This window comes from Python bivittatus, unplaced genomic scaffold (assembly GCF_059951505.1).
Source record: "Python bivittatus isolate LINGU-HERP-01145 unplaced genomic scaffold, Pbiv_v1 ctg000020_np1212, whole genome shotgun sequence".
NCBI classification, from domain to species: domain Eukaryota; kingdom Metazoa; phylum Chordata; class Lepidosauria; order Squamata; family Pythonidae; genus Python; species Python bivittatus.
This window is the reverse complement of record NW_028277030.1, coordinates 128,041,585-128,054,148: the sequence shown is the minus strand read 5'-3', so window position 1 is coordinate 128,054,148 and position 12,564 is coordinate 128,041,585. Positions and strand designations below refer to the sequence as shown.

The following is a 12,564-nucleotide window of genomic DNA, read 5'->3' as shown; positions in this document are numbered from 1 at the left end:
AACAAAAGCCCAGAAAGGGCTGTTTATGGATATCTCCAGAAATTAAGACCTGCAGGAGAAGCCCTTTTAAAGATGCTTTTGCTTTGTCTGACACATGGAAAAAGCTTTTTCCTGTATCCATCCTGAACTATGGAATGTATTTTCTCAAGAGTTGAATTTAGTCTCTAGTTTCTCTTTCCCTTTAAGTCAATTGATTTATCAGTTAAATTTAATAAAAATCATTCCAATGCCAATTTTACTTGATGTCTTAATAAAGTGTGATCTTGCATTTAATAAACAAAATATACTTGTATTTGTTAAAAAAAAAAAGTTTATCTTTGAATTCACTTTCCATATTTTTTCATTTGCACATTTAAAGCAAAATACTTCAAAAGACAACTGTATTTAATCACAGTCCCACTGATTAATTAACTTAAAGCTTTAAATGAACTAATTAAATTAATTTAAACTAATAACTAATATACCTGTTAAAATATTAAAATGTTTTTTTAATATTTAAATATCTTTGATTTTCAACATAAATCTTAGCAGTGTTCCTTGTTTATCATTCTTTCTATGTAACCAATGAACTGTGCATTTAACATGCTTTTTATTTTATTCCTACAGAAGAAAACTAATCAAGGAAATGTGTTTAGTTTTACTTGCAGAAAATGCTGTCATTGTCTTAAGTGAATAGTTCTGTACAGCCAAATGTGACTAATTTTAAGCAGGGAATGAATTAGAGTAAAGTCTATGGAGCACTGTATTTTTATTCCAAGAACCAACCCAAAACTCAATAGGTCCATAATCAAAAAGATTATATATAAATAGGTCCATAATCAAAAAGCTTAAAATATAAAAGGAAATGGAATAAGTGTGTTTCTTACTGCATAGTTACTTCACTTCTTTCAAATATTCTCTATTGGTGGGAATGTAGAGGGCTTCTATGATGCACTGGAAATAGTACAAAAAGCTGGACAAAAGATTTGGTCTGCCAAATGTCTTTATGAAGTTCAAGACTGGAGATAATGATGTTTTTAATTTAACAATACAGTTGACTCAAAGTGCCTCAGACCCTTGTGGTGATGAAGTACTGGAAAGGATTTGCTTGATTAGTCATGTTAGAAAAGAAAGAGGCAGTTTTCCATGAAAACCAGCAGGATTTGTTGTAATGAAAAAGTTAAAATACATGTGTTCTATATTTAAACTAAAATATTATTTGTTTTTTCATAGTGGCAAAGAAAGAGATATTGCAAATTATGAACAAAGTAATTGCAAAACCTAGACCAAGCAGAAAAGAGAATGGACCACTTACAGGTAATAACATATACTTTTATCTGGTGTGAGTAGGGTGGTCGGGGAGAGGTTTTTCTCCTCAAATGTATGAAATGTACACTTTAAGAATAGTGTTTGGTAGTAAATGACACAGTTCATAGGTAATAGCAATACATGCATCATTTGCGACTTTTTGAATTATGGTTTTCACTCCAATCATTCAGTTTCATACATGGCCTAACCAAGTTGCTAAATGTGGTAGTATTGGTAAAATCAGAATCTGTTAAAGAAGGATATTTATCACTGATAGCACAACATGTCTGCCTTCTCTCTCTGCCTCTGGGAGAGCAGAGGGAGAAGGGGGCAAAAGGAAAATATCACATAGTATTTATGCTAACGTTTGATGTTGTCAAGAATATAAATTGATTTAATATAATTTTTCTAGTTCTGTTTTAATTTTGCTTTTTAATAGCACTTCTGCCTTTAATGCAATCTGGCAGTTATTGATTGATTATAAGCAGCACTTTCTGTCAGTTATTGCTCTGCATTGCTAAAAAGACTAAGGCTTAGAAATAGATGCTTGCCTGAGAAGCCATGGTAGCAATATTGCCTTGACGTGATCAGGAAGTCTAGAGTTGTAAGCAAATGTTGGTATGTATGTGTTTTTTTTCCTTTTTAGGCAACTAGTGTACCATGGTTTACTTCACATAAAATCTATGAGAAACATTTTTTTGTGAAATTAGAAGGCTACCGTAATAAATTAGATCTCTAAACAGAAATGTGTTCATTGATATAACTGACAAAGGATAGGATCTATCTTTCACTGATTCTTCCTTTTCCGTGCTACCTCCTTGTTCTTGATGATCATCTAAACTTCTGCAGATCTGGAGTGGATATAATGGTTTTATAAGGGAAATTGTTTAATATTACCTCCATCTTCCCTTTTGCCAGCACAAGTGTCCTGTGAGCAAAACACAATTTTTAAGATATTCCCATTGGTGAAACAAACTTGAGAACTAGGCCAATATCTCTGATTTTATACTGACATGCTGGTATTCTCTTCCAAAAGAGAAAATTAACAAATGAAAAAAGTCCACCCCTAAATCCTAGTATTACAGTGTGTTTATATCTTGAATTTTCTTCATTTCAGAAACTGTTCAGGTACCTTTGTCAAAAAGAGCAAGATTTCTTGGACCAGGAGGTTATAATTTAAAGAAACTTCAAGCTGAAACTGGTAAATTTTGTTTTAGATTATATATTTGCCACATTATATCAGTTTGTGTCAGTTCAGATGTTAGTAAATTGCTCCCAAAGAATATGCCTAGAGATGCAAACATATTGAAAATAAGTTCTGTTTTTATGGCATTCGATAGTTGACATCTCTGGTAGAAATGCAGTATATTGTTGCATTGACAGTTTTTGTACCAATTGCCCATAGATCTATAGGATAAATCACTTTCACATGAAAATGTGTATTCTATTTACAGTTGATAGCATATTAAAAGTAACGAGAACAGATTTTCATATTCAAATAGTAATGTTTTTCTCTTACAGCTGGCTTAATGAGATCACAGTTTCATGCAGATGAGCTACCCCAAAAGAGAGTAGACTGTAGCTTGCACACACCCTCCTGTAATCCTTCTAGTGACAACCAGAGTTTGCTGAAGTTACCTTGCTTCTAATTCTGGTTAAGATGAAAATCTTGAACTCCATTTGCTTAATTCTTAAACATTATTGGGAGAGGAATTTGTATGTAGTGGTAAGAGATGCATTCTCTCAAAACTTTTTATCAGACTTGTGTTGTATTATATTTGCACTATTTTTCCCAATGTAACCCTTCACTTGTGTAATGACTTTAATGTAACTGTTCAAAACTAACATGCTGGCTTAAATATTAATTTTATGCACATTTTTATTCCAAAGGGGTAACTGTCAGCCAAATAGATGAAGAAACTTTTTCCATATTTGCTCCAGTACCAGCAGCTATGTACGAAGCAAAAGAATTTATTAATGAAATTTGCAAAGACGATGTAAGAGCCTTTAGCTTTATTATTCATAATAATTTTGTACACATATCAGGCATTCAGAGTCAGTTTGTTGCATTTATATTTTTCCTGTTCCAAACCTTTTCAGACTGGATGATTTTCTGGATTTAAATAAAATAATAGTAGCTGATTTCCGAAGTCCTATATTGAATGAATGAAAAATTTGTGGTGAATGAAAAACTGCTGCCCATGAAAATTTTAATATTTTCTTTGAATAGTAGGCCCATGCCATATTGCGTTTTGTTTTGTTTTTTAACTTGAGCTGTTCTAAAAAGCCCTTGGCTTTTGCAAGGCTGTTTTTGTTGTTTGGGTATATTTTGTGTCATTTACTCCTGTGACTCTTATTTCTGTGTATTTATAGCAAGACTATCAGCTGGAATTTGGAGCTATTTACACAGCAACAATAACTGAATTGAGGTAAACAAATGTATCTTCTGAAGCTGTTCAAGTTTGATAGTATTTCTGCATATGGGTGAATATGTGCTCTAGCACGCATGCTCTCTCTCTCTCTCTCTCTCACTACATACTACATACAGACGATATTTAAAAAAACTATTTCAGCTAGATTAATTCTTAGTCGAGTACAAAGGAGATTCTGAAGCAAATCATGTCTAGTGTTCTAATTTTGTTTAAGGAGAAAGAATTTCAATATTAGTTGAAAGGAATTAAGAAACAGGCAGTAGTTTACAAGCTTACACCTTCAAATGGAATACATGGAGTGAAGATGAAGTGCCATGCCTTCCCCATAGTAGGCCCCATTTTCTAGAGTATGTTTCCCCCAGAGTTATGTTCAGCCACCTCCCATCTTGTAGCTGGTAAAAACAGTAGTCTTTTAGCCCTAATTGATTGTGACTGTTAATCCTGGGTATACATGGATTTTATTATATTTATTTTTCTGTTGTGTGTTTTCTTTATTCATGCTTTGTTATTCACTGCTTAGTCTCTTAATTGAAGAGGTATGCAGACATTGCAAAATAAATAAAAATACGTTTATTTATAAAATAATAAAATGAAATAAACATTCTGTTGTAGTTTAACATTCCAAGTAGTAACACAGATTTCTCTTTTTTAAATGCAGAGATGCCGGGGTAATGGTAAAATTATACCCAAACATGACTCCTGTTTTACTTCACAATTCTCAGTTGGATCAAAGAAAGGTGCTCATTTTGTTTTTCTGTTCATATTACAGTACTACTGAGAAAATTACCATTTGTTGCTTGTGGTGTTTCCATAGGAGGCACTGATTTATGATGTGGTACTAAGCAGATGAGTATGTCTGTTATTAGAATAGTCAGTTTAGATAGGACTTTTAAAATTTGCTTCCACTCTAGTAAATAATATTGTTAAAACATTCTGTCTACAAGTTAATGAATTTTCTCATTAGCTGTTAATATAGAGTAAAAGGGAATTGGAAAGTTTGGGAAAGAATTCATAAGAAAAATGAATTTTATGGCAACTGTTGTATATAATGTTCAGTTTGTACTGAAAACAATTTATAAAGACAACTGTAATAAGATGATCATTTTGTTCTAGATTAAGCATCCTAGTGCTATTGGATTTCAAGTTGGTCAAGAAATCCAGGTAACTTGTTACATATGTGAAAATCTTTTCAGTAGTAGCATTCAAACTAATGTCATATGGCTGAGAGATGTAATAGGCAAAATTCCTTATTTTTATACAGCTAACATTATATTAGCATGATCAGTGCTGTGGAATGTGATTTCTAATACTCATGTGATATCCTTGAAAGGGTTAGAGTATCCCAATTACCAGAAAACCTTGGGGAGGGTGGGAGGCAGTGCTTAACCATAGACACATCCTCTCCCCAGAGCTTTTACTTACACTGTAGTTCAGAAAGCTGAGAAAGACATTTCAAGTCATAAACTTGTTACTTTTCATGCCAGAATACTCAGAAGTGTGTGTGTGTATGTGTGTGTAAAACATATATGTGTGTGTGTAAAAAAAAAACCCTAAGAAAAAGGGTTGTTATTTTATATACAAGTAGTATATGTTATTTTATATACAAGTAGTATATGTTATTTTATATACAAGTAGTCCTCAGTTAGCAGCAGCAACCAGGAGTGCCAGAATTGCCATCAGTAAACAACATGGTTGTAAAGCACAGTGTCACATGACCACACCACTTAATGTTGGCTATTCCAGCACTTCCAGTTGCCGTCATTAAGCAAATCATCGCAGGTCGTTAAGCAAGGACATCACATTACCATTTGTGACATCCTGCCAGCTTCCCCATTGACTTTGCTTGTCAGAAGCCAGCGAAGAAGATCGCAAATGGTGATCTCAGGGATGCTGCAACAGCTGGAATTCCGAGGAACAGGCGTAACTACCACTCGTTCAGTGCCATCGCAAGTTTGAACAGTTGCGGAATGATAATCATTAACCAAGGACCACATGTATGCTGAATTAGTATGAATTCAGCATATATAAAACCCTTTTCGTTAGGGTTTTTCCTCCCCATTTCTGATTCTTCTCTAGTTTGATCCATAGGCCAGTATTTCCACCTCTTATCTTAGGTTATAAGATATTATTATCCCACCTTTTATTTTCATATATATGTGTGTATGTGTGTGTCAGGGGGACGCGGTGGCGCAGTGGCTTAATGACGCTGAAAGTTGCCGGCCAGAAATGGTCGACGCTTCAGCGGTTCGAGTCCAGCCTTCGCGTTAACAGGGTGAGCTCCTGTTTCCTCCCCAGTTCCTGTCAACCCAACAGTTCGAAAACTCACGTGAGTAGATAAATGGGGACTCTCACTCCAGTGGGAGGAAAAATGCTGGCAGCGCCTTGCAAAAAAGGAGTCGGGAGCAGTTGCCGGTAAGCGTGAAAAACCGTGTGCGCCCGAAAAGGGCGCGAAGCAATGGAAACCCCACCTCCTGCACTCGCCAGCTGGGCTCTGCTCTAGGAAGGAGGCACTGGCAAACCACTTCTGAAACACTTTGCCTTGAAAGCTGCAAGGACTCGTCCAAGCAGTCACTGCAGAGTCGGTAACGACTGAGCACAGATTAAAAAAAAAAATGTGTGTGTCAGTCAACTCAAGGCAGCAAACATACCTAATGCTCTTGCCTGCTATTTTTGCCACAACAATAACCCTGTGAGGTGGGTTGGGCTGAGAGAGATTAAGTGGCCCAAAGTCACCCAGCTGTCTTTCATGCCCAAGGGACACCTAGAACTCACTGTCTCCTGCTTTCTAAGCCAACACCTTAACCACTATACCAAACTGGCTCTAAGTGAGAGATAAGAAGCTAACTGCTTCTTAGTTTTACCATTTAGGCAGGAAATGAGCCATGACATGATTAAACGCTCTTCCATTTAAACTAAATTCTGTTTAGTTTAGTTATCAGCTGGCATGTTGGGAGAAGTGAATGAACTGTTGCTGTAACCTCCCTGCCCTGCCCTCTCCCCAACTTAGAACTGTGAAACATGAGGGCTAAACATCATTCGTCCTCTTTTCTGTTGTATTTCTTTGTTTTCATTCTTCTATTCCATTGGAACCATTGGGAGAGAAGAAAGTGGGTATTCAGGTCCAGGACAGATACATATTTTCTGAGTCATCAGTGTTTCTAGGGAATGGTGGAACTAGGCAAAAAGATGCAGCTTAGATGCTTGTCATGAACTAATCAGGTAGAGGCTTTGGATCTGTAATAATTCAAAACACCCTGATTCATCAGCAACTTGCTCCCAAACCATCCCTTTTTTCCTTCTATTGACTTTAAAAGTGCCAGAGAGACAAAGGTGGTAGAGATTTCTGTGGAGGGTGGAAGGTGCATCTAAATGCAGATCTCTTCCTTTGAGGGGGAAGTCTCCCTCAGTCTCTTCCAAGAAGAGAGCCGGGTTGGCCTTCAAATGTCCTTCCAGGTTTCATAGAATCACAGCCTTACCTATTGTTGTTGTTCAGTCGTTAAGTCGTGTCCGACTCTTCGTGACCTCATGAACCATATTGCACCAGGCCTTCCTGCCCTTCACTGCCTCCCTGAGTTTGCTCAGTTTATATGCTCATTGCTTCAGTGATGCTATCTAACCATCTCATCCTCTGCCGTCCTCTTCTCCTTTTGCCTTCAATCTTTCCCAGCATCAGGGTCTTTTCCAAAGAGTCCTCTCTTCGCATTAGGTGACCAAAGTATCTGAGCTTGAGCTTCATTATCAATCCTTCCAATGAGCAATCAGGGTTGATTTCCTTTAAGATTGACTGGTTTGACCTCCTAGCAGTCCAGGGGACTCTTAAGAGTCTTCTCCAGCACCACAGTTCAAAGGCATCAGTTCTTTGGCGCTCAGCCTTCTTTATGGTCCAGCTCTCACAGCCATACATTACTACTGGAAAAACCATAGCTTTGACTATGCGGATCTTTGTCGGCAAGGTGACGTCTCTGCTTTTTAATATGCTATCTAGGTTTGCCATAGCTTTCCTCCCAAGGAGCAAGCATCTTTTAATTTCATGGCTGCAGTCTCCGTCTGCGGTGATCTTGGAGCCCAAATAAATGAAGTCTGTTACTGCTTCCATTTCTACCCCTTCTATTTGCCAGGAATTGATGGGTCCAGATGCCATGATCTTAGTTTTTTTAATGTTGAGTTTCAGGCCAGCTTTTGCACTCTCCTCTTTCACCCTCATCAAGAGGCTCTTTAGTTCTTCTTCACTTTCTGCCATTAGGGTGGTATCGTCTGCATATCTGAGGTTATTGATGTTTCTCCCTGCAATCTTAATTCCGGCTTGTGATTCTTCCAGCCTGGCATTTCTCATGATGTACTCTGCATATAGGTTAAATAAGCAGGGTGACAGTATACAGCCTTGTCGTACTCCTTTCCCTGTTTTGAACCAATCGGTTGTTTCGTGACTGGTTCTAACTGTTGCTTCTTGGCCCGCATACAGATTTCTCAGGAGACAGGTAAGATGGTCTGATACCCCCATTTCTTTAAGAATTTGCCACAGTTTGTTGTGATCCACACAATCAAAGGCTTTTGCATAGTCAATGAAGCAGAAGTAGATGTTTTTCTGGAACTCTCGTGCTTTCTCCATGATCCAGCGAATGTTGGCAATTTGATCTCTAGTTCCTCTGCCTCTTCGAAACCCAGCTTGTACATCCGGTAGTTCTCGGTTCACGTACTGCTGAAGCCTAGCTTGTAGAATTTTGAGCATAACCTTGCTAGCATGTGAAATGAGTGCAATTGTGCGATAGTTTGAGCATTCTTTGGCATTGCCCTTCTTTGGAATTGGAACGTAAACTGACCTTTTCCAATCCCATGGCCACTGTTGCGTTTTCCAAATTTGCTGGCATATTGAGTGCAGCACTTTAACAGCATCATCTTTTAGTATTTTAAATAACTCAGCTGGAATACTGTCATCTCCACTAGCTTTGTTGTTAGCAATGCTTCCTAAGGCCCACTTGACTTCACTCTCTAGGATGTCTGGCTCAAGGTCAGTGACCACACCAGCATGGACATCAGGGACATTAAGATCTTTCTTGTATAGTTCTTCTGTGTATTCTTGCCACCTCTTCTTAATCTCTTCTGCTTCTGTTAGGTCCCTGCCTTTTTTGTCCTTTATCATGCCCATCTTTGCACTAAACATTCCTTTGATATCTCCAATTTTCTTGAAGAGATCTCTAGTCTTCCCCATTCTATTGTTTTCCTCAATTTCTTTGCATTGTTCATTTAAGAAGGCCTTCTTATCTCTCCTTGCTATTCTCTGGAAATCTGCATTCAGTTGCTTATATCTTTCCCTTTCACCCTTGCTTTTCACATTCCTTCTTTCCACAGCTATTTGTAAAGCCTCATCAGACAGCCATTTTGCTTTCTTGCATTTCTTTTTCCTTGGGATGGTTTTAGTTGCTGCCTCCTGTACAATGTTACAGTCCTCCGTCCATAGTTCTTCAGGCACTCTGTCTACCAAATCTAATCCTCTAAATCTATTCATCACCTTCACTGTGTACTCACAAGGAATATGATCTAAGTCATACCTGAGTGGTCTAGTGGTTTTCCCTACATTCTTCAATTTAAGCCTAAATTTTGCAGTAAGAAGCTCATGGTCTGAGCCACAGTCAGCTCCTGGTCTTGTTTTTGCTGTCTGTATAGAGCTTCTCCATCTTTGGCTGCAAAGTATGTAATCAATCTGGTTTCGGTATTGACCATCTGGTGATGTCCATGTGTAGAGTCGTCTCTTGTGTTGTTGGAAAAGAGTGTTTGCTATGACTAGCTTGTTCTCTTGACAGAACTCTATTAGCCTTTGCCCTGCTTCATTTTGTACTCCAAGGCCAAACTTGCCTGTTATTCCGATTACTCCTTGACTTCCTACTTTAGCATTCCAATCCCCTATGATGAAAAGGACATCTTTTTTTGGTGCTAGTTCTAGAAGATGTTGTAGGTCTTCATAGAAGCGGTCAACTTCAGCTTCTTCGGCATCAGTGGTTGGGGCATAGACTTGGATTACTGTGATGTTGAATGGTTTGCCTTGGATACGCACTGAGATCATTCTGTCATTTTTGAGGTTGTACCCCATTCCCACTCTCTTATTGACTATGAGCGCAACTCCATTTCTTCTAAGGGTTTCTTGGCCACAGTAGTAGATATAATGGTCACCTGAATTAAATTCACCCATTCCCGTCCATTTCAATTCGCTGATTCCCAAGATGTCAACGTTCAATCTTGTCATCTCATGTTTGACCACATCCAGCTTGCCTTGGTTCATAGATCTTACATTCCAGGTACCTATACAATATTGTTCTTTACAGCATCCGACCTTCTTTTCACTTCCAGATACATCCACAGCTGAACGTCCTTTCAGCTTTGGGCCAGCCGCTTCACTCTTTCTGGAGCTACTTGGAATTGCCCTCCGCTCTTCCCCAGTAGCATATTGGACACCTTCCGGCCTGAGAGGCTCATCTTCCGGCGTCATATCTTTTAGCCTTTTAACATTGTCCATGGGGTTTTCTTGGCAAGGGTACTGGAGTGGGTTGCCATTTCCTTCTCCAGTGGACCACATTTTGTCAGAACTCTCTGTCATGATCTGTCCGTCTTGGGTGGCCCTGAACGGTATAGCTCATGGCTTCACTGAGTTATGCAAGCCCCTTCGCCACGACAAGGCAGTGATCCATGAAAGGGACCTTACCTATCCCTGGGTTTTACTTGGATCAACAGGTTAACATATAAAGCATACCTTGCACTCTGAAGTACGTACACCCCAAACATAGTTAATTTTTCAGAAAGAACTATATCAAAAAACAAGATTATTATCAACTTGAAAGTGGGGTTACCTTGAAAAGTGTTCCAAAGTGCAGCAGCTGAGCTGTTAAATGTGGCAAGTTACACAGATCATTGATGCCACTTCTGATAGAGCTGCACTGGTTCCCAGTTGCTTACCAGGCATAATTTAAGGGACTGATTTTGACTTTGAAAGTCCCAAATGACTTAGGCCTTGCATATCTAAAGGATTTCTTCTCTCACTATGTCTCTGTCCAGCTGTCAAGTACTACAGATCAGGTCCTTTTGAAATACTACTCCTATCAGAAGGCTCATCTGTTTGGCACATGAGAGAAGGTTCCTTCAGGAGCAGTACTTGGCTCCTACTCTAAGTGTTCAGAAAATCTGTAAAGACGCATTAGTTTTGCCAAACTTCTAATTCTTAGACAGTACCTATTTTATTAATTTTACTCCTTAATTTTATTTTTTTATATTCTGTTTTTATTCAGATTTTGTTAGCTGCTTTAAGCACTCACCAGAGTAGAAAGGTGGGGTATAAATAAAGAACTCTTAAGTGGCAATATATTGCTGTCATACTCAGTCCTGACAGTGAAATTAACACAATATGATCAAGACTTTGATGTAGACATTGTGCTATATTCAGAAAGACCTGATTTCACAAATTTAACTGCTCAATACGCCAGTGGGGAATCTTTGTGCATATATGTAGCATGACTGTCATTTGAAAAGGGGGAAGTATGGTTTCATTGAGATGATAAATAATTTCTGATATTTCTATCTCTTATCTTTATGTTAATACTTTAAATTTAGAATTCTATACAGCATTAATTCTAAAAAGTAAATAATATCCTTGTTACTTTTTCACTAAAAAATTAAACTGCATAAACCTTGCTACAGCCTGAGCTCAATCTCATTTCCTCCTATGAACAGGTGAAATACTTTGGACGTGATCCAACTGATGGAAGAATGAGGCTTTCACGAAAAGTGCTTCAGACTCCAGCTACATCTGTTGTTAAAACACTTAATGACAAAAAAAGTATAGTAGTAGGAAGTGCAATGCATGAGTCGGCTAGTTCATCATAGCACAAGAATCCTTCTGAACCAATAGGACTATTCCCTTTGATAGAGACTGAATAATTACCAGAAAAAGCAAATTAATATATATAGGTTTCTACATGCCCATGAGTGTTTTAAATTTCATAAAAATATGATTGAACACCAGCTAATTTTTAGTTGTGTTTAATGCCTTTGGAGTTCTTTTGAAAAATAAGAATTCATAGCACCTTTCTACATTACATAAAAGCTGATATGTATTTTCAAATGAATAGAATGACTGTTTCCAGAAGTATACAAATGCCGCCCGCTATCTGTTTAAAACGTTATTTCTAGTGCTAGCAAGATATGTCACATGCATAAGCTGTTTTCTTATATATGTAGGAATGTGTATTATTACGTTTATGTAATACATGTTCCCAGAAGAGAATTTAATGGGAGAACAATATAGAAACAAATCATGTTGGAGAAGATGCTTCAGAACATGAGAATGCAAATACAAGCACCTGTCTGTAACTCACTGAAACATTTGTCTGTTTTGAATGGCTGTTTCTTCTGATCCCAGGAAAGCACATTATCTTAAACTGTGAAATATTGAGAAGCAAATAAAAGTGGTGAGCAGTTTTTATCGACAATAAATATTCTTTTGTGGGATTATAGAATCTACAAATACTTTTAAAATGGAAAATAGGTCTGTGTAATACTGAAAATTGCCAGCTTTCAGTATGATAAGCTGTTTTTATACTGTTGGGATATGAGTTTGTAAGATCTTCATTGCATATGATTATCTTTGATTCTACCATCACAAGAAAAGTCATTCAATATTGATTGATTAATTATGTGCCATCAAGTCATTTTTGACTGCTAGCAACCACATAGATAGATTTTCTCCATGACGATCTATCCCTAACCTGGTCTTCCAACCGTGTACTCATCGCCACTGTAACTGAGTCCATCCACCTTGCTGCTGGTCATCCTCTTCTTCTCTTTACTTCCATCTTTC

At 37.7% G+C, this 12,564-nt stretch overlaps 1 protein-coding gene across 1 annotated transcript in view; it reads left to right on the top strand.

Moving 5' to 3' along the window:
• PNPT1 (polyribonucleotide nucleotidyltransferase 1) overlaps positions 1-12,185 on the top strand; it is a 40,237-nt gene extending 28,052 nt beyond the window's left edge. Inside the window, exons 22-28 of the mRNA XM_088149544.1 lie at positions 1,213-1,296; positions 2,405-2,488; positions 3,178-3,284; positions 3,661-3,716; positions 4,378-4,456; positions 4,833-4,880; positions 11,439-12,185. Of these exons, the coding sequence (XP_088005670.1) occupies positions 1,213-1,296; positions 2,405-2,488; positions 3,178-3,284; positions 3,661-3,716; positions 4,378-4,456; positions 4,833-4,880; positions 11,439-11,591 (611 nt within the window). The 3' untranslated portion in view covers positions 11,592-12,185. The remainder of the gene's footprint in view (positions 1-1,212; positions 1,297-2,404; positions 2,489-3,177; positions 3,285-3,660; positions 3,717-4,377; positions 4,457-4,832; positions 4,881-11,438) is intronic.
• Positions 12,186-12,564: the final 379 nt, after the last annotated feature.